The sequence below is a fragment of the Metopolophium dirhodum genome, chromosome 1 (genome assembly GCF_019925205.1).
Source record: "Metopolophium dirhodum isolate CAU chromosome 1, ASM1992520v1, whole genome shotgun sequence".
Classification (NCBI taxonomy): domain Eukaryota; kingdom Metazoa; phylum Arthropoda; class Insecta; order Hemiptera; family Aphididae; genus Metopolophium; species Metopolophium dirhodum.
In genome coordinates, this window is record NC_083560.1 from 134035294 (window position 1) to 134059620 (window position 24327).

A 24327-nucleotide genomic window follows, 5' to 3' on the forward strand; every position below is an offset into this window, starting at 1 on the left:
TATAATACCCGACTTTACCCTAGTAAAAATGAACGAATATAAAAAATACAGCACTCAGTGTATTTCGGTTTGGGTGTACTTCAGTACTTCAAGTCTGTCGCCTTTGTGGACGAATCCGACAGAGACGAGCAAGGCGATTGGATAAGTGTTTAGAGAAGTATTTCTTGCCGAAGTGACAACCAAATTAATTAATAATAAATTACTATAATATTTATCTTCCGTATCCCCAATGTCAACCAGAAATAAACAAAAGAAATCAATGTTCGTATTTTAAGGACAAAATGCATGTGTAAGCCACACACTATAGGAGTTAAATTCCGGGATAAAAAGAGGCCTATATGACGCGTTTCATGAGTTCTAACGAATCTATGGATATAACTTTCATTTAAATGATAGATTATTATTAGGGCATGAATTTTAATGCGAAGTGCATTATTTTTTGGGTGCACTAGGAAAATACATTCAAAGTGCATACTTAATTCGTTTCATGTAACAGATACTTCAAAGGTATTAGAAAACTTTTATTTTGCATTTTAATTATTTTCTAATAATTTTCTAAATGTTTAGTGAATATTATATTAATACATTGTAGCCTGTAAGCACGAGCTCTTAGTGTAAATTAGGAAACTTAAAATATTATATCAAGAAATATTGTTTTCAAAATATTTTGCTTTAATATTTTTTAAATTATTTTTCATTTGTACCAAATTCCAATCGTTTTATGTATGAAAGAGATAACGTGACGAGATAAGGTGACTTACTGGACTCAACAAATTAACAACTAATTTGTCAGATACAAATTATGTTTCCACTGTAATGCTTATTTATTGCGCGTACATAAATTTGATATATTTTAGTGTTTGTATTATTGTTAGTTTAGTTAAGATAAAGTATTAAAAATTCAAAAAGTTAAACCATCGTTTTCCTATCGGTTGCATAGTCGCATTCATATAAAAATAATTTCGTCATTTTTTAAGGGCATTATTATTGCGTTGAAATGTGATTATTTTGTATAGAATCTTTTGATGGTCTTTAGCGCCCTCACTAATCAGCTCAACTAGTTTTTTTTTCACGCATTACTTAATTGATTTAATATATTATAGAACCCATGTAATAAATAAACTATTCGAATTTCTGAAAACTATATACGAAACTTACTATAAAGAAAAGGCTTACGTATACAATGCGACGGTCACCGAAGACAAAGACTATTAAATGTAATAAATAACAATAATGTTAAAAATAAAAACTAAAATTATGGCAGTTCGGATATTGCGTACGACCTTACTGTACCTATAATATAATTTATTATATTGTATGATGCGTGTATAGTGTATACGCATTTATATTGTTACTTTAGTTGTATGGTTGAACAAAAATAATAATAATAATTGTGGTTTTGATTGAAGTCTGAAACGCAACATTCCCCAGTGGAAATAATTATGACAAGTTTTTTTTATTTTTTTGTCACGCGCGTATGTGATGAAATGAGTTGTTTCTCTTTGTACGTTTACTTCCCTGTTGAAATATTACGTTTGTTATAATACACTGAACACTGTAGAAATACTCTACGCTACGCATTGTGCAGCTGAATACTCGAACTCGAGATTATTGTTGCTTTTTTTATTTTTAACAAACCCGATTCAAGTATACGACTGATTTATATGTACAATTGGAGTAACAATAAACCAGCAATAGCATAATAATGTGCACTGTAACAGTGCCGTGCGCAGGGAGGCACCTACTGAAATTTTATATAAAAGCTAAGCTCCCGAGTCAGTGGCCCGTATTTCATATTCTGTTGTTACAGAATAAAATGAAATTTTTTCTCAAATATGTCATCAATATAAGTACCTAATAAAATTGTTCCGCGTTATTACATAATAAAACGTACCTTCAATATTTTATGTTTGAATCCAATCGTTCACAATAATAGGAGAAATATCATGACATTTAAAATCATTTATTTAACTATATAGGTATTTATAGCACGAGAAATGACAATTTATATTTCATACGTTGATTTAGATACATTATATTAGTATTAAACGCATTAAATAAATTAAGTAATAAGTGTATATTATTATTATACAGAATGATTCACCAACCCCCACTTTTCTCTTTTTATAATTAAATTATTCAAATTTAGATTTTTAGAACTTTTAAATATACTTAAATACTAAGTCATATTTTTAAGTTCGTGAATTTTTTTTTATGACTTAACACGTGTCCTCTGACTGATAAAAACTTTTGTTTTTTTGATCAGAACCCCATTTTTTTACTGTAAATTAATTATTAGATAATTTTTGAAAATGTTGATTTACCTACCTAATTTAAAAACTCAAACGAGTTATTTCCTGGAAATTAAAATTTTTATACAAAGGATAATAGTTCCTAAAAATTATTACACAAAAATATAAAATAAATGTTCAAATTAATAAAATGGAAAATAAGATTTTGAACTACTGCATTGTTTTAGAAAAAAAGAGAAGATGAGTACCTATGCTAGATGAATCACCACTGAAAACAATTTTATAAAAACTAACTAAATTAATACCATAATATATATTATTATTATTTCACAAATTTTTAAATTTTTCTTCGTATATTTCCATTTTTGTATATTTTTTAACATTTGTACAAACCTTCATTGTTTGCGATATTATAGTTTACGGATAACAGTAATTAAACGTTTTAATCCGTTATTTATTTGTTGGATTTCCTATAGTCATTCTCATTAGTTTTGGGCGATATTAAGCACTTAAAACTATATTTTATGACTTTTATATACGTTGAAAATCCTATATTTAATTTATAATAAGCTGGTTCTTGCAAATCCTCTGAAATCATAGTTAACGACGCGAAAAACTCGTATGGAGAATATTTGAAAAAATATTTCAGAAAGACTTTTCTGTTTTCATCTCGTCAAAATGTTTATGAAATGTGCCGCCATATAATCAAATTATTACTCGCCTTATAAAAATGTCAACGAGTAGCAACTGCTGTGAAATTGTACATATTTTTACGTTTACGGTTCACCGTTTTTGAAAGATTGGTGTTTACCGTGGTTACCAGCTTTAAATATTCGTAACAATTGAACCGTCACAAATTCACACATTTTTGTCACCCCAAATGAATTCAACTGTTATTTTGTGTACGTTTACACTTAACGATGAAGCATTGCAATGCCATATATTTGTATTTATTTATTTATTTATGTCGGCATAATTCAGTAACATTATAATATAATTATATTATCAGATACCTAGATATATAATTAATATATAATTAGAGGAGCTGATACGTATACCAACTGAGCTAAGCTGGTATCTGGTTTACAGAGTTCCTAGATAAATCAATTCATTTAATGACGTATTTGTTTTTATACAATTTAAAAGTTAAGATAGAAATATATGTGGGTAGGTAATTAATATGTCAATAGTTAAAATTTAGCAAAATTATCATACAAATATCATCAATGTTACAATCAATGATAAAAATATAATTTTGTAGTGTCTTAGAAGTTCAAATGCCAGTTTATCATAATTATATTAACTACGCAGGCGTGAACCCAGGAGGTATAATTATATAGTTCATACAATCAAACGTCTTAAATTCCATACATTTTATGAAGGTATAAATAAAATTTTTTATATTGTCATCAAATTGTATCTATTGCAGTTATCTTATAATCTATTAATCTATTATCTACTCAAATGTATTTTATATTATTTCCGAAAAAAAATTACCCCCCCCCCCCCTCATAGGGCTTCATTATATTTTCATTATATAAAAATATGTCTATCGGTATAATTGAAATAAAAGTTACACCAATAAATTCGGAATCTCCGGATTAAGACTTCTGGGAGTATTATTCCCTATTTGGTATCCTAGAAATCTACCCCTAAGGATGGCTCACACATGTATGTAGTACTTAAAATACTGAAGTTAAATTTTTTTTCTGCTTGTTTGAGAAACGTAGTACAAAAATTTAATTTTTAAAAATTAAATAGAACACGCTAGTGTAGACGAAGTAAAAACGAAGTTTGCAAAAAAGTATTCACCCGATCATTTTAAGCAAATTTGAAAACTTTCCGTTAATATCAAAAAAAAAAAAAATATAATTACTAAAAAAAAGGAGATGGCAGTGAAATATGTGAACTTCTGTGCAAGCTAATTAAAGTCCAGCGGTTCGTGGCTGTACCTACCTACCGTCAGTGTTGGGAAAGTTCCTTTTAAAAAGGAACTCGTTCCCGTTCCTCGTTCCTACTGTAAGAAAGGAACTCGTTCCCGTTCCTCGTTCCTACTGTAAGAAAGGAACTCGTTCCCGTTCCTCTTTCCTGTCTCGAAATAAGAACGCGTTCCCGTTCCTTTTTAAAAAGGAACGCGTTCCCGTTCCTTCATGTTCCTTTTTTTGCAATTTGAGTGGTGGTCAATGGTGTATTTTGCGAACAATTTTTAAGTCAGAAATAATCGAACCGAGAGAGTTAACCGATTATTTCTGACTTAAAAATTTTTCGCAAAAAACACCATTGACCACCACTGAAATCGGTTAACTCACTCCTTTCTAGGAGCACCGATTTTTAACAAAAATGATTTGTCTTAGATTTTTTTTGTTATAATTCAAAAGTTGTATAGCGTAGACTTGAAACTTTATATATATACATTCATATTGCATAATTGCATAATATTATACATTTATATTACTATAGTAGTATAGTATACAGTGTATAGTGTGTACTATACACGATACACCACACATAGAGACATGCTATAGGTTATAGGCTTATAGCCCATAGGAGTATAGGACATAGTATGATACAACAATCTGTTTTTTTTTTTAATTCAATTTATTTGAAAAAATATTTTTATACTGACATTTTGTTTTGTTTGAGAAGAACTAATTTGGCGCGCGGAACCGGAAACGACCCGGAACACGACACGTAGTCGACCGACGGCGTCGCGGCTCAGTTTTGGCGCGGAAACACACTATATGCGCTTCATAAAATATACTGTGGCACTCAACGTGTTAAAATTTTTTCATTATTTGAGGAACGGAAATTTTCGTTCAAGTTCCTTCAAAATAGGAACTCGTTCCCGTTCCTCGTTCCTATATTTTAAATGGAACGCGTTCCGAGCTTCGTTCCTATAAAAGGAACGCGTTCCAGGAACGCGTTCCTCAAGGAACGCGTTCCTTCCCAACACTGCCTACCGTTAAAACGATGAAAAATATTACTCGGGTAAAGTTTTGCCCCCCCCCCTCCCAGACTAATGCGTTTGAAAATGAAACAATCTAAACATAAATTTAGCCATAACAACGCGCATTTCACTGAAAAATTAAACGTTTATTTTTGTAGTGACAGAGGTCAAGATAGATATTATTATAACATTACTATTCTCAAAAACCACGAAATATAAGAATGACAATCATATAAGTGTGTGTGTCGGTAGGTACAGTTCATAAATTATGAACGTTTATTTACCATAAAACTTTTCAGGGCATTCGTAGTTTAGGAAATTTAGTATTAAATAATTAATAATTACCCAACTGTAAAATTGTCAAAATACCGAAATCCATTGTGAGTTGCGTAAAGTTTTTATGAACATTAAACTGTCTCGGGACGAAATAGTAATTTTATATTCATCATGCACACGAAACATCAAGTATATAGTATTCCCCAAACGAATAAATTATTATTAAATTTAACAACGAGGTTTTACATTTCCACTGAAGCTAATATTATTGTGTACAGTGGGATTATTATTTTTGTAATAATTATAAATACCAAGAGTATTGCTTTTTATAGACGTCGGTAGTATATTCTAATATTTCTTTTTTAGAAATATTGATTGGTTACAATTATTTAAAAACGAGGAAGTTTATACTGGTAAATATGACGTATACAAATTTGTTTCAAAGAATCGATAAAAATAATATATTCAAATATTATAAACGCTTTAAAAAAAATTAAAAATATATATGTAATTTTAATGATTGTAGTTTAAAGCTCCCAATTACACAATTCAAAAAAATATTATGTTAGGTGTTTAGTATAAACTAACAGAAAAATAATTTCTAATTTAAATTTAAATTTAAATACTTGGAAATAATTTGTGATATTTTTAATAAAAACATCAATGTAATATTATAAGTGTTATTTGTTTTATCTGTTATAAATATTATATTATGTAAAGACACTTGGCAGTCATCAAACGCGTCCTGCACAAAGGGTTTGATGAAAGGATAAATCACTTCAAAACTAAAAAAAAAACGAAAACCTTTGTCAATTGAGTAATATTGATAACCATTTGTTTGTATGACTTATGAGAAAACAAATGCTATAAGTATACATTTATTTTTTTAAGAAGAAATTGTTGTGGTCTTACTGTTTTTATAATAAACGACGAGCTTACAAAATAAATTCTAAGACCTGAAAAAAATGCCCTTGTATTTATTGAAATTATTTAATAGGTAATTATTTAAAAATAAATAAAACATGGCCATACAGGATGCATTATACTAAATTTAATAAAAAAATCTTATCCATTTATAGACCTATATTGTTGGGGGTAGAGGGGGGGCTCTGACACCATGACTTATTATTTGCTATTAAAAAATTCAGGACTTCCAGTCTTCCTCACATAGATAGTTACTATGAACATAAACAAGTTGGGAAGACTCACTCTGCGATCGTGCAAAATTCCCTGTTTGTAAATGTATTTTTCTGCAACGCAATAACTATATTTCCATAACATTAACAATTTAAAAATAATTATTTGGTAACTTTTATATTTCGGTACCAATTATTTAATATTGGATACTAGGTAAGAATCTATATCAAATACTCATTCTTTGATATTTTTTTTTTATATTGACTAGTATGGTTTCACTTTTAATTGAACTACGGTTGATGGTTATAAAATCAATGCAAACAATTATAACTATGTACTGGTCACTAACAGACGGACGGACACAACAAGGATAGGTGTTCTAAACCTAAAAGTACCTATTCATTAAACTATAACTAATCTATATTCAATAACTTCTACAAGAAATAAGGAATGTAAAAGTTATTTGTAAAACCGTTGTAGGCCTTAATAATAATAACGATGATATATTCGACCAATAGTTCAAGATTTTTTTTGTAAGTGTGCAGTCTAAAAACGATTTTCATACTCAATAGGACTGGAGAGCGTTATTCTAGTTATCTACTAAATCGACTAAAAAAAAAACTGCCATTGTGTGCAATGTGAACGGAATATTTGATTAGATCATTGAAAACGTGCGTAAAAGCGTATTTTAGTTTAGGTAAATTAACGCGCCATAGAGCTTTCAGAGTATACACCCCTTATAGCAAATGTAGCGTTCTCGGTGTAAAAACCTAGATGAAGATAGGTAGGTATAGACAGGTATATAGGTTAGACAATTTGAAATCGGATGTTTATGAACAACTATAGGTACCGCAAGTCCCATTATAGAGGTGAGCAGATTCCTGTTATTTTTATACTGACATTTTGTTTTGTTTGAGAAGAACTAATTTGGCGCGCGGAACCGGAAACGACCCGGAACACGACACGTAGTCGACCGACGGCGTCGCGGCTCAGTTTTGGCGCGGAAACACACTATATGCGCTTCATAAAATATACTGTGGCACTCAACGTGTTAAAATTTTTTCATTATTTGAGGAACGGAAATTTTCGTTCAAGTTCCTTCAAAATAGGAACTCGTTCCCGTTCCTCGTTCCTATATTTTAAATGGAACGCGTTCCGAGCTTCGTTCCTATAAAAGGAACGCGTTCCAGGAACGCGTTCCTCAAGGAACGCGTTCCTTCCCAACACTGCCTACCGTTAAAACGATGAAAAATATTACTCGGGTAAAGTTTTGCCCCCCCCCCTCCCAGACTAATGCGTTTGAAAATGAAACAATCTAAACATAAATTTAGCCATAACAACGCGCATTTCACTGAAAAATTAAACGTTTATTTTTTTTTAAACTTTGAGGTGGGTAACACAAATTGCATTTAAACCGATACCGTATACATGTATAATCTATACATATTCGACCAATAATCTTTGATTTCATCATTTGACCCGATAAATACCTGCGTTTGGAGATTACGCATGCGCGTGAAAATTAATCGAATCAAACTAGCAACAACTTGAGAGAGAGAGAAAGGGTTAACCAGCAATAAAATACATTCCCCTGAAACGGGCTCTCGGCATTCCGGTAGTATAATATATAGACATACATTATAAGCACTTACTTTAAAGCATCAGGCGAAAATTCTTTCACCGAAATAACTACGGCAGCAACACTAATTACCAGACACGCAGCACTATAAAGACGAAGAGGTTTTTAAAAATGAAAACGTCAACACATAATGTGTCAACTTTAAACGTTTCTCGCCTTAACCAAAGAAGAAATCTCGTTGTCTCTAAGTTTTTTTTCTTTTAGGAACATCAAAAGCACGTTTTCCTATATTATGCGTAGTAGCTAGGCAGTAAAGCATTAGTTATAAAATAAGTGATTTATACCGCACGTGGCCGGCAATAAAATATGAATGTCTGACATAATAATATTACTATGGTAACGTCGAATATCGACATCAATGTACCGATATTGCCTACTCGGAACGCCGTGTTAACAACATACAACAGTTGTATATATTGTAATAGTTAATATTAATTTTTATAAAATATTTTTAGTAGTGCTCAACCATAAATCACAACATACATGCTTTCGGTCATAAACAAATCTTGTACCTAATTATATGATTGTATTTAACTCAGAATTTGTTGTATGACACACTTTCCCTAACATGACCTAACTGGGGGAACTGAGTTTCTACATAATTGTATCAAGATAAATGTATAAATAAACGAAATTCCTAAAATATAAAATAATTCTTCTCAACATATTATTGATTTCGATGTTAAACGAAAAAAATAATTCGCTAAAATATAAATTATTATATAACTTTGTGCGTATAAGCGTGGAAATATCACAATATCCAACAATTATTATTTATTTTTGAGCATAATTATTCCACACAACGTAATGACATGGTTCAGAATATAATGTGGTCACATATGGTTTATGGGTGTGCATAACGAGATCAACTGAGTGAAAATTAGGTACGATAATTCCGTTGGAATTCGAATCATTAACGTGGTAACTGGTAACGGCGAGTAATTAAAACGCAGCACTCTGGCAACCCCTATTTTAATTGTGTATTACGCGCGGCCATTTAATAATAATAATAATAATTCTCCGGCGTGACAAGACTCAGACTAGACGAATTAAATTTGACATTTGTCAAATAACGTCTCATTAAATTTCGACGCTCCGTTCCGCAATAAATCGACGACAACGTCCGACGCAGAATTTGAAGTCAGAGGGAATCAACTAGGTACAAAATCTAATTAAAAGCAATATTGAATATTGTTGGGCTATGGAGAGTGGGATTTTAATTTGGAAAAAACTTGTCACCGTTTTGTACGCTATAGATTGGTCCACGCCATTTTAAATTCGATAATTTACGACAGCAGTTTTTTTTTTTTTTTATCAATTAATTGTACCGACTGATTCACATAACATAAGCCAACACAGACAAATAAACAAAATTAAAATACTTTGACTTGGAAAATATTTTCTTCCTTGTCGTGTACATAAGTACATTTAATTTTTCTACTATGAATGTACGTCATCTATTATCTATAGCATGGACTAGTTGTTTTTCCTGCGAAATGGTTTTCACAAACAATTTATGAGTGTCTGGCACCTCCATAACACTATAATCTTATATACTGCAGCTTTGGAAGTCTTATATTGCTATTGGCAATGTCGGGATTTATTTTATCGTAATATTGGACAATATTCGCTTCAGCTGCAAACGTTCAGAATCAAAGGATACAATAACAATTTTTTTCAAGTCATTTGAAGAGCTTGAGGCAAATTAACAAATTACTGCGCATAGCCTGCAGCGGTAACTATGGAATAAAACGAAGAACAATGCTGAATTTTCAAATGCGTCGAGGATAACGATATATATATATATATATTGTATATAAATAAATGATAATTAACACTGATTCATTGTGAAATTATTCCTGTTAATTATCAGACAACTAATTAGGTACACAATTGAACTAACAGTGAAAAATGCATACAAAATTACTTAACACTTAAAATGTGAAAAATAAAACGCAGTCGGGTTCGACCATGATATACCTATATTATTCAGGTATCAGTTAATTCGGGTTTTATAATATGTGATACTTCGGGTGTAGGATTTTTGAATGGTTTTATTAATGCTGTTATGGGTTCCGGCTGATCCGGGTGTGAGGCCCGAAAAATTGCCTTTAATATTATACACAACCCCTTAAATTAAGTTACGCCCTAGCCACCATAGTATACGATTCGCCGTAGCCTGACACTGCACAATGACTATTTTGTATATTATATTATTATTAATAATATCATATGCGAGAGAGTAAAACGCGTTATTATCCGCATAATGTTATTATACATAGATATAGCCTTTGGCGGTTTACTCTTCGGGCCATTTCGGCTTTTACGACAGACTCTTGGCGCCGCAATGCTTACTTGAGCCGCATCTTGATAATATTATATAATGACAACAAGTGCGTTTCATTTCAATAATAGTAATCATTATAGTTTGGATTAGATTGGATTATTTTTTAGTTCGCTTTTTTTCTTATTCGTCAATATTGCGAAGTTTTCTTTTTTTTTTATTTAAAATACATCTACAATCTATACAGTTATTTGTACAATAATTAGATTTGATAAAGGAAAGAATATAAAATTGACGGTGAATAATAGGATTGGGAAGTTATCCATTGATAACACCCAAAAGCGAAGTTAAGTCATCAAATTCATGTAGCAAGCAGGTTTAATATACATGGATTTTAGAGTCTGGGTGGAGCGATGAACGTATTGATTTAACAATGATGTGTGTTTTTTTTATTGTTTGGTTAGGTTAAGTTTAATTTTTTTTTTCTATCTGTCATCACCTTTCAAAAAAAAAAAATCCGTAGATTTTCTTCAGCAGTATCTTTTCTGAAAGAAAAGTGAATCTAGTGGGTACTTTAGGAAGAGGAGTGGGGTGGGTTTGTCAAAAGTAAAAATTCCTTAAAGTTTTCAAAGGCGCACGGAAAAACAAAATAAAAATTAAGGTAAACAGGAATTTTTAAGCAAAATCGGTTATCGACAATATCAATTTTGGTTCTTGGTGTAGTTCTATAAAAAATGAGCTTAGATACGTGTAATTTTTAATTGGTTGTTTATACTACCATTTCCTATATATGATACAATATTGATTTGTTTAGAACTGTTTATGGACATTTTCTGATTTCAAATATTCATAGTTTTTTTCCTATGAATGTCAATACAATTTTATTTGTTGGGTAAAAAAGCTTGAAATGTAATAGAAGGCTTCTAATATTATATTGTTACTATTGAAAAATATTAAAAATCCATACTTACAATTTTTTTCTGTAAGCATTTAAAGTTCAAATCTTGACAAAAACCTAAAAATGACGAAAATGTGCAAATTATTTTGTGTTGGAAATTCATAAAAATGTTTCTTTTTAAATCTAATATTAGAAAATGTAATGCATAAAAAAAATGTCTACAAGAAAGTCAAATTCAATTTTTATGAGAGTTTGAAGTTCATATTTTTATAACATTGGATATTTACTTGATTTTTCAAGTAGTGATTTTCTTTTTTTGTTGTAATTCAATAACGAATAACTGTAGACATTTGAAATTTATATCATATGTCTATTTTATCAATTCCTATACTTAATAATTTTTTTTAAATATTTTGACTGTTTTTGAGCTGCTTTTTTATAAGCATTTAAAGTTCGATTTTTGACAACATATTTTATCAAATTTTAATATGATTTTGTAGGTAAAAATGTATAAAATATCCAACTTGTATAGCTAAAGTATAATCGTATTTTTTAATATTCAATTATTGTGTAATACTTAGGTATATAATGTAATTATGAAAAAAAAAAAAACAATAGAGTATAATTAAAAATTTAATTTATAGTCAGAATTGTATGGAAATAAAATGTATATAACAAAAAAATAATTTTCTTCTAAATCTCAAGATTATGTGATTGTTTGGGTGAAATACAATTCCCGCGAATTTGACTAAAACACTAAAAATAACGATATTTTTCCTCTTAAATCTCTTGTAATCGTTTTATTCTCATCAAAACATTTACCCCAAATTAAGGGACCACGTTTAATGAATATTAAATTTATGGTAAAAAGTTGCCAATTACATAGGTATCCTATGCTTGTAATAAAAAGAAACCCCACAGTCAGTCGTTAGACAGTTATTTAAATACCTTTGAATTGTAGTGTATTATATACTACACTATTTCCGTATCAATGTAGTCTCTTGAAACGATTTTATGTTTATTCTTTATTAATGAAACGGCGTAAAAGAACTTTGTGTAAAGACCCACAATCCATCGAATGAGTTTTAGAGGAAAAACACAAGTCACTCAATTCGATGGGTACGATATTATTATCAAATTATGATGTAGGTATCCATTTTTAAAAATGGTTAGTAAGTTGCATTTTTATAAAATTTAGATCATCTTTTTGCGCATAAATATCAAAATATTCAAAATCTGGTACATAAATAATTTTTTTTTCCTATACTTTTTATAAATAATTTTTTCAACGATAAAATTATATTAGAAACAGTAATATCCTCTTCGACATGATTATTTGTATGAACTATTGGTATAACATGATTAATTGTAATTATCTACACAACAAAAATGCCAAAAATGAGGCTATCTGTAAAATATTTTAATTTTAATCGTTCCTAAAATTTACTTCATAATATAATTTCTTAGAAAAACGACAGTGTAACGTCACACAACTAACTTGTTTGTATACGATATTGTAATCGGTTTTTAATCAGAGTTAGTATCGCTATTAAAATAACGTTTATCCGATTAATTGGTCTAAAAATAGTTTTACTCGTTGTAAATTACATACCTATCTCCTATTATAATATTATAATAAACACTAATTATATAATTATTGTTTTTGTGTGTAAACACTCTATTAATATTGTTTTATTTTATTCGCTTTAATATAACCGTTTGACGTTTGTACTGACCGAAACCGATTTTCTTTTTCCAGGTGAACATCAGCAGTTCTTGGTTATTGCCGCAAAACGAGTTTCCGGTTTTCTATCGACATTTCAGAGACAGAGTGACATGGTTCGAAGCGGACGCTGTATGCCAATTTCACCACGCTCAACTGGCCACAGGTAAGAGTGTCGGACTCTAACAGATTGAATTAAATCGATCGTTCTTTCTATATTATGTAAAATGTATTATATATATATATATAGTCGAATCAGTCGTCGGATAAATAATGTTTAAAACAAAAACGCACAAAGCCGACCTGCAAACGACGTGTATTACCTACGTCCGATGTCGGTACAAAGTTTTAAAAATCTTTTCGTCAGCTATTATACCCGTGTCGATGTTGAACGAATTGAATTCAATCTCTACAATGCAGTTGTAGTCCAAAGTTGTCAAAGAGAGAATATTTTTATATTTTTAAGAGTAGAACGTCCTCCCAATTTTTTACGACGTTTTTATCTCTCTTTCCAGGAACTCTCAGCTATTGTCAACACGTTTTATTAAATTACAGCTAATATCAGATAATATTTATAGTTGATTTTGTTGTTTTCTGGTGTACATATTTTTTTTGTTCAAAGTTGTATCAATACTAGTGTATATATGAAACACTTTCAGAACATTGAACTGATTAAATAAAACTACTAACGAAGAATATCATTTTAGTCAACTTTATTTGTTTTCTTCGAGAAATGTAAATAATACATACATTTTTTTTTATATTTTAAGACTGCATGAAAAAAATATTAAAATACTTGAGTACTAAACGAATTTAACAAATAACTAAAACACCAAATATGCCGATTGTGGTTTTTTTGCCATAAGACTCTTGCCAAAAATATTTTTTTGTATAATGTTCTAAGCACTACCTAATAATTCATATTTTAAGAAATTGCTAAGTCATTGTGCACTTTAAAATACTTTTCACGCAACTAAAAATTTTGCGTACCTGTAGATATTTTTCAGCCCCCCGGAGAACGTATTAAGAATATGTCGATAATATAATACAGTGACCGCTGGTACGGAGAAAGAATTAAACTATGAAATTTTACAACAATATATTAAGAAATTCAATTTATCTACTTTACATATTATCTTTATATAGTTCCACAAATGTTACACCTACTCTCGTAGTATTAATTTTAACTCTGTTAACTTCATTGAAGTGTGTCATTACTCATTTGTATGATTATGAATTTCACTCTTCATGAAATATTTCAATACAATTATTATGAAAAATATATACTTTTTTGTACCAACCAATTCTGTTATTTTCTCGATAAAATAATTTTTTAAATAGATATATTTTAGTAGATTAAATTGGCATAATATATTAATATTATATGAACTTAAATTGCTATTTGATATAGAAAAAAAAATAAATTAGTTAAATTATAAATCGGAATGTGTGCATTGTGTTAGTATAGCTTAAATATTTAATAATCGTGTAAAGTAAAATAGGTACATACATTTTACATTACGATACAAGTTCAACACAATTGTTTATTATAATTTAGGAAATTAGAAAGAACACAGTCATTCTTTATGTGATCCACATACTAATCACAAAACGTGGACTAACTTTTTTTATATTGAGTTAAGTAAATTTTTTTTTCCATGTTAACTTCAAACTTATCGAGTTAAATTTATAATTTATTAACTACTAACTTTTAACCAATCGATCTTGTGTCCTCTTAACTTAACTTAACTTGAGTTAATTATTTTCATGAACTTGCCCACCTTTGATATTAACTATAATATAATATAATATAATGTATTATAATTATAATTAATACTTATTAGTAATTATACATAGTATACATTGTTCAGTAGGGGCCATTATCTTCTTGAAGAATAAAATAAAAATAATACGTTGATTGATTTAGTAATCTATACATAGTGTGTTTTGTTAGTACATCATACGAAATAAATTAATAAACAAATAAAAGCAACAAATTATAGGTACCTACTAAATAACATTTAGTTATCAAACATATCTTTAATTTAGATTTAAAATGTGTTAGGTATGTATTACCTATAATAAATTATGATATTAAGATTTGTTATGCTTATAAGTTATAACTTTTTGAGGTTAACAGTTAATAGCTAATAAATTGTTTCATACGATAAAAATACTTTTCCTATAATTTCCTCTCATTGTAAGTAGAAACAAAATAATATACCTAATTAGATATTTAAACAATGGTTTTTATTAAATTTATTTTATATTTAACATAATTGAAAATGTTCATGACATTTTAAAAACCCTAGTCATAAGTCATTTGACTCATGATTATGGTTATTTGAAAATAACTTATTTCTAGTTATCGTGACCCGACAGCGTTAATGTGTTAGTTGAATACCAACAACCATATAATATCTGACCAATGTCACTATTTTCACCCTTGCCAAATGGGTTGTGTCGTTCAACTCGTAACAGTCCTATATACATGGATATTTTGTAACACATATGAATGGAAACAGTTAACGAGGGGAATGGTATTAATTCATGTACCAGAAATAAAAAAAGTATATAAACATTTATATTCGTTGATGAACAGACATTAATCAAACGAAAACCCGAACAATTTAAAGGACACAACTATTTATTCGTTTATTCCGAGATGATTATCATATAATATTATGTTTTGAGATTCGTATATAATTTCATTTTATTGTGTCGTTACAACGCATTTCTACATCTACATGCGCAGAAAACAAATTATTGTACAAGAATTTCTCCCCAGAGGATTCTCACTAATTTCATCGCGTTCGTTATTGTTTATTAGTATTTTTATTGTTATTGTTTTCATTTTTCCATTGTATTCATTTCGATGAATATAATTTTGTAAAAACATCAATTTGCACGCGCTAAGCTAAATTACCATTAGGACCGACAAAAAAAATGTCAATGTCGTCGGTGCATAATGTATGAGCCAGATGAGTCACCGGGTTAAATCATTTTTATTTTGGTCAGTCTAAAACCTAGAAACCCAGAGAAAAGCGTTTGCTCTCTGGTCACTACGACCCCTCAAAATGACCGGTAGGACATACGACATGGTTTACAAATTATTCAATACATAATTAAATTAAATATTTGTCGGTACAACGTCATATTTTCGTGCAGACCGATAATATTGAATAGCTGTGAACAACAATTTGAGTAAACACGTGAGATTTTCTAGGGACTTAAAAAAATTTTATAGCGGATGATGACATGGAATTTCTTACATAATACGTATAATGCATACCATATTATATTACAAAATACCGATTTTTAAAAATTATAAGTATACTCAAAGTACCTACAACTAACGAATCCAACACACGAATTCCAACCATGTATGACATTCAAAATAAGGGCCCCTGGGTTAGTTTTAGTTTACTTTTGAAATCGTTACAATGTGTTTAATATTGTTTTTACCTATGTGATAACTGGCCGGTGATATTTTAATATGGACCAGCAGACCGGAAAAGAAAAATTTGAGATACAATTATTTTTTAATTATAATTTAAATTAATAATAATACTAACATTAAGATAAATTAAAATATTTTTTTGTAGGTAATACAATTAATTGAGTTTTATTTACAAATTAGTATTGAGATACCATGATGTCGACATGATGTCGTTTATTTACATCATTTACTGGTGTATTTTACTTCAAATTAATTATTTAAATGTTTATTTTATTATGCATAGGTATTTCTTTATAGTTCTGAAATTATGATTATAATTGGTTATATTACCAATAATTCAATAGCCAGGTATCACTAATCATACCAATCACACACAAATCAATCGATTTATGCGGACTTTGCTTTCTAATGTTTTCAATGAAAACTTGATTATTGAAGTAATGAAATTGTCTTATCGATAAAAATCGACGAAATACGATACAAATATTGTATATAAATTTAGGGCTTGCAAACGTTATAATAATGTTATATTTGACAAAAAATATTGAAATTTGTAAACGTAATTATAACGGAAAACGATAATAAAAAAAAAAAATGAAATACTGCAAAACAAAACAACGCAAAATGTAATTTATAGAATATCGTTAAACAGAAAATAACGCAAAACGAAATATTTTAAAATGTATTTATTTAAAAGGTCTATTGGTTTCGTAGAAACATTTATTTCATGCAAACAATCTAAGAATCTAAGAAATGATTATAATATATTCCGTATCTGGGCCATTACCTACCCGCATTAGTTATTAATTTTAAATTTAATAGGTATATTAACACTATTTTAAATAACGATAAACGCAAAACTTGTATAACGTTTTAGTTCTAAATAACGATAAACACAAAACTTGGATAACGTTTTAATTGTAAATAACATAAGACGAATTTTTTTTTTTCAAATACAAGCCCTGTGTATAATATTACGCCTAATATTCATATTTTATAATACCTACGCATTATAATAAAGTTACATAAAAATGTAAGTTCATAAGAACCAGAAAGTTTTCTAAAAATCGTATGGATAATTCATAAAATTTACTATAACATTGGTTAACCGAGTAGGTATCATATTATATAATAAAATGCAATTAATTTTAAGAAGGGATATGTACGCTAGTGCAGTTTTAACCATTCATAAAACCTATAGGTTAGGTAAGGTTACCTTTTAATTTGTATAATGTTTTATTGTCCACTTACATACAACTTCGAAAAATAATAAATAAAAATACTACAACAACGAAGTGTCATACATAAATGCACCACTAGACCACTATGTAGGTCTTTATACATATTGAAATTAATTATGTTAAAATAATTCGGTGCACTAGGAAGGTACTCGAACCAAAGGTATTTAAATGTTTCAATGTTAGATCAAAAACTGTACTAACCGTCCAAAATACATATTATATTATGTTAAGTACATTTTTTTCTTCCGATGATATCATAAAAAAAACTGTATTATTCATAAAACAAAAAAAACGCATAATAATGTATTATTATATGTTATGCAGATTAATTATTATTACGCATTATATTAATTGTGTCTACCTATATACATTTTATTGTTTTATACGTACAACGTGAACAACCGCGTTCTATTCAAAATCCCCGCTTGCAATTAATTAGGTGCATAAACAATAGAATAATTTATAAATATATTAAACCCTGCATTCTCTATCTTGTTTTTTATTTACATGTTTAAGTTTATTAACACGATGATCATTTTTTTACGATACTGCAGGTTTGCATTCATTTATTTTTAATTGCAATTTGTCTAATTTAAAATGCTATATCTATTTAAATTAGAGTTGCACATGATTTAAATTTATTCATTTCTAAATATTTGACTGCATTAACATTATTTTAAATACAATTATTAATTAATCGATGAAATCGTATTTTAGTTCACATTTTTTTATAATTCGACGATGGACAAGTTAATCAAATTTATTAGTATGTAAATTTTATTAATTATATAGAGTACCAATTTGTTTCAAATGTTTTATTAATCCATTATAATTTGTTCATAAACACATTATATTTTAATTACCCTATGCATATAATATGAAGCATAAAACCCTGATAACTGATTGCGTCCATATGAAATTCTGAGATTGTAGAATTTTACTTAACCATTTGCTAGTATAACAATTTTTTTTTCTTAAAAAAACTTTTCAATTTTAGATGGTTAAAAAATTTTATAGTTATACCGAAATATTATGTATAGTATGATTGTATTAAAATGCCAAGTTGTTCTAAATCAAAGTCAAACCGTCTGAATAATAAAGAATTTTTATAAATCTAGTGCAATAATATTAGTCAATAAAAATATGGTATTGTAAAAAAAAAAAACAAATATATCCATTTCCCAATAAAATTTAAAAAAAAAATAAATGTATAATATAACCTTTATAACCATCTATATGTTTAATTATTTTAAATTGAAAAAAAGGATTTAAAAACTTTTAGAATACTTATTTTATTTGAATGTTATGCGTTCATATTAAATTATGTAAACTAAATGAAAAAAATCATTTTAATCGTATAATCTAAATAGTTTTCTTTCACTTCATTCACAGAAGTATAAAATTACATTACTAATCATCTTAGTTTAAAATCCATTATTTTGTTTTTATATTTAAACAGAATTCATCAACATATATATACAATTATTAATTATTAATACGAATTTTCCAAAGATATAAAATTATACAATATTTTATCCGCAATTTGATGGAATCTTCATTTATTTGTGTTCTTATAATGTGATCAATTATTAATTGGCTTGATTACGACTTCACAAACTTCAAGCTATTATTATGCAAGACTTAACGATTTTAGTGGTTAAAAGTTTAATCTACCGAATCACTTCAGGTTTCAAAATAACTTTTACTTTACAACGAAAAAAAATTAGTTAAAATGTATATTTAATACTATCGAGTCCTAAATTACATGAATGTTAAAAAAAAACTTATTCGTCTTAAAACCCGTCGCAATGCCAGCTTTGATATATATTATGATTTTAACGTAATTACAATAAAATTCTATCGTCCTACAAATTGAATATTTCGTTGATAGGACCTTTTTAAACACGGTTAGGTTAGGTTCGAAGTAATGTTCTTTTGTATAAGGTCCAAAAACATTAATGAGTAATGACTATTATATTTTGTTGTCCATTTTAAAGAAAAAAATGTATTGCTACCTACGAGCAATTTTAGAAAGTCCACTAATCACACAAATTGAAAATAACCTAGTAAATTATGATAATTATACAAAATATAAATTCATGCTTAATTATTACTTGTGTGTACACAATTACGCAAATACACAATGCATCGTATTTATTTCCAGCAAGTTAATTAATATAAATTAAGTTATATCAATTTCATATTCGAGCAATAATTCGTTTATATCTCGTAACTGAATTTGATTCTTCTGAGACATAACAGTAGAATGAAACATTTTCAATGATATATAATCTAGAATGATCTAAACAATATATTGGAAACACAAAATACGACAAAGTGGTTAGTTCGCAATGTGTGTTACATTTTAATTATAAAACTTGCGAAACAAACAACTGCACCACAATGGCACGGGATTTCCCTATCTTTTATCATGGATAATCAAGCAAAAAAAAAACTTCAACAATAATCTAGATAAACTGAAGGAGTTTTCCATTAGAAAAATTGGCAAAAATACACCAAAAACTAAAATCACGACATTTTCCTGGAAGACTCACCATCACTTACAAATAATAAGTATATATTTTCTTTGTTTATTCATGTTTGATATATTTATTGTAAATTTATAACTTTGTAAAAATATTTGGTACGTTGAAACTATTAGTTAAATAATAAAAAAAAAACATTTCCATTGATAAGCAACGTGTAAAGTGGAATTAAAAAAAATTTACTTACACGTAATGGACTGGATTTTATCGAAAGATCACCTAAGAAACGCGTCTGTTTAGTGGAAAGCATCAAAATAGTAATAAGTATATATTTTCGAATAAATGAAACTAAATATATTTTCGATAATATCCCCAAGCGTGGTATTATAATATAATGTTACCGAACGATGAAAATATAAAACGAGTTAATTTTACAAGTAATTTCAAACAGAAAACGGAAATAAAAATCGGACGCCAACTAAATAGATGTAGATGTATACGTCTTATATTGTTCTGGCGTGCTAAAAAAATATTGTCAGTGTTTTTTTTTTTATATTTGCGCAGAGCCATCTTAGTTGACATCTTTTATCGGACTAAAACGCACGAGAGAGAGAGAGAGACAGTCATAATAAATAATATGATATTGTAAATTAGTATGGTTATTGTTATGCGCTGTTTGCTGCCGTAAAAAAAACGGTTGGTCTTTCTTATTCAATCGAGATAGTGTTGGTGGTTTGTTGAAAACGCGAATCAGGACATTTCGAAGATTTTATCGACAAATACGTACCTATAGGTATATTATAAAGCGCGATGATGTTATATAGATATTATACTGTCGCCACCACACCTCACAACCCCGCCGGACGGTTTTCACATTTTCCTTTTCTTTATTAATTTTTTTTTTCGCCCAGACATAATTTAGGCGATTGTCAATCAATAATGGAATTTACCGTCGTCGACTGCGTGTCTCCGGCATCGGACGCCGTCGCAGCGTACGACAATAAATTTATCTCGAATATCCTGTCCGTAGCTCATAAATATCGTGATAAACGACGACGGTTGTATGGTACTAAAAACTACCCCTACGCGAGATGGGGGTGCGCAGTCGGTGGCGTTTTATTTTTAATAATCGGCCGGAAAATCTATTCATCAGTGCCGCGTGTCAGATGTATTGGTTTTCGCACACCAACGTTTATTAATCGGAAAGGTTTTAATTTAACGATATGCCATTGAAACGCGTACCCGCAATTGCAGCACGGTAATGTACATTCGGAATAATAGAGAAAAATGTTGTACAAATAAAATAATATAAATGGTAAATATCGTCATATCAATTAGGTATAATATTATGGAAGTCTCCTCAAAAATACCGAAATCGTCATCAGTATATGAACCGCGACGGATTTAGTACCTATACCCATATAGGTATATAACAATATAATATATTATACAAGGTGATTCATTTACCACAAAACCCTCATTATTTCAAAAAGTATTAGTGTTTTTGAAAATATTTTTTTACTTAGTTTCAAGTTGTTAAAAAATAACGTTATTATTAAAAAATCATATATTTAATATTTTTTATCCTTATAATTTTTTTTAAGTTTTCTACTTTTTTGAATGGCAACATAGAGTTTTAATTTCATATTCCAAAGCAGAAATTTTTTCTAAGTATTTTCATACATAAAAAGGTGGATAAGTGGATGTCGCTCTGCTGTACAGTAGGTTACAAGTGGGTCACTGTAATGGATGGTGTTAAATTTGAATTCAATGATATAATATCATTGTATAAGAAAAACGATTCTGAGCGAAAACGGTCAGTCAGCCTATGATTTTACCAAGTATATTTGATGATATTATTGTGAATAAAGTAATTTATATATAACCTATTTACTCGGAGCCTTGTTTTGAATTTTCAATCTTTAGCCATAAAAGTTAAACATTTTATACATTTTTAACCACAAAATAATTAATAAATTATAAATTTGATAAATGTTGTCAAAATTTGAACTTTAAATGCTTATCAAAAAAAATTGTGCCTATGTATTTTTAATATTTTTCAACTGCTATTAGAACGATATATCAGGAGCCTTATATTAAATTTTCACGCTTTTTTACCCAACAAATAAAAATTTATTGATATTTATAGAAAAAAAAACTAAAAAAAATTGAAAACTGACAATGTTCGTAAACAGCTCAAAAAGAGTCAAAATATTTTCAACATTTTATGGTGTATAGAAAATGCTAATATGAACATTCAGTGAAATTTTCAAGTATCTACAGTCATTCGTTTTTTAATTACAATAAAATAAGAAAATTGTTATATGAGAAATCGAGTAAAATATCAAATGTTGTAAAAATATAAATTTCAGACGCTCATAAAAATTTAATTTAAGTTTCTTCTAGACATTTTTTTTTTTGATAAAGGTAGACAAACTTATGAGTAATCTTATATTACATTTTCAAATCTTAGATTTAAAAAGAAAAATTTTTATGAATTCTCAACTCAAAATAATTTGCTATTTTTCGTGATTTTTCCGTATTTTGTCAAAATTTGAACTTTAAATGCTTATAATTAAAAACTGTGACTAAGGATTTTTAATTTTTTTCATCTGCCTTTGAAACAATAACCTAGGAGCCTTCTATTAAATTTTCAAGCTTTTTTACTCAACAGATAAAATTTTATTGATATTTATAGAAAAAAAAACTAAAAAAATTGAAAACTGACAATGGCCGTAAACAGCTCAAAAAGAGTCAAAATATTTTGTAAATTTTATGGTGTATAGAAAATGCTAATATAAACATTCAGTCAAAATGTCATGTCCCTACGGTCATTTGTTTTAGAGTTACACCAAAAACCAAAATCGATTTTCTCGAAAACAGATTTTGCGTAAAAATTCCCGTTTTTCCTTAATTTTTCTTTTGTTTTTCACGTCGCTTGTGAAAATTACTGGGAAATTTTTACTTTTGACCCCCCAAAGTACCAACTAGATTCACTTTCCTATCAGAAAAGTTACTATTGAAGAAAATCCAAGCACTTTTACTGTCCTAAAAGGTGATGACAGACACAAAAATAAAAAAAAAAATAAAAAAATAAAAAAAAAACACACATCATTGTAGAATCAATACATTCATCGCTTCGCTCAGAATCTAAAATAGAATTTAGAACAAGGAGTTTATGAGTTGTAAGTATTTAAAGTTTAGATGGGCGGAGTGGAGTGGTACGGGGTTACCCCGCAAAATGTTTATCCACTACTCTGCTTGTCTAAACTTTAAATACTTATAACTCATAAACTACTTGTCCTAAATTCTATTTTTATGTATGAAAATATGTCCTTAGAAAAATATTCTGCTTTTGAATATGAAATTAAAACTCCCTGTTGTCATTCAAAAAAGTAAAAACTTAAAAAATTATAAGGATAAAAAATATTGAAAAATATAAAATTATATTATAAAAACGTTGTTTTTTAACAACTTGAAACTGTGTAAAAAAAATATTTTCAAAAACATTAATACTTTTTGGAAATAATGAGTGTTTTATGATAAAATATTCATCCTGTATAGGTTACCGAATTACCAATTACCCAATAATTATTATCGGTGTATCGCGTGCATATTAAAATATTGTATGATTTTAACTAGTTTGACCGCACAGAGTTGGATAATATTCAAACGAAATTGTTCGTGTAATTTTTTACTATATCAGCTGCATAGGGTAAAGGACGGAATACGGATAATTTTGCAAATTAAATGTACAGAATCTGATAGTTTGTACATACTCGGTACACGACAATGCAACCTCAACATATTTTATTGACGTGGAATTAAAAATGTATATTTATTTTTAATTCAGTTATGTTGACTTAAAATTAAATAACCAATAATCAAATTACCTATTTCAAAGCCCAATACGATAAAGCTGATTCGCAAGCCTTTCAAAAACTGAACGCTATTTAATGTTTGTATTTACCAATTATCAATGAA

At 28.5% G+C, this 24327-nt stretch overlaps 1 protein-coding gene across 1 annotated transcript in view; it reads left to right on the top strand.

The window, feature by feature from the left end:
- Positions 1–24327, top strand: part of LOC132934775 (uncharacterized) — a 303914-nt gene that overhangs the window by 201352 nt on the left and 78235 nt on the right. Inside the window, exon 2 of the mRNA XM_061001118.1 lies at positions 13193–13322. Within this exon, the coding sequence (XP_060857101.1) occupies positions 13193–13322 (130 nt within the window). The remainder of the gene's footprint in view (positions 1–13192; positions 13323–24327) is intronic.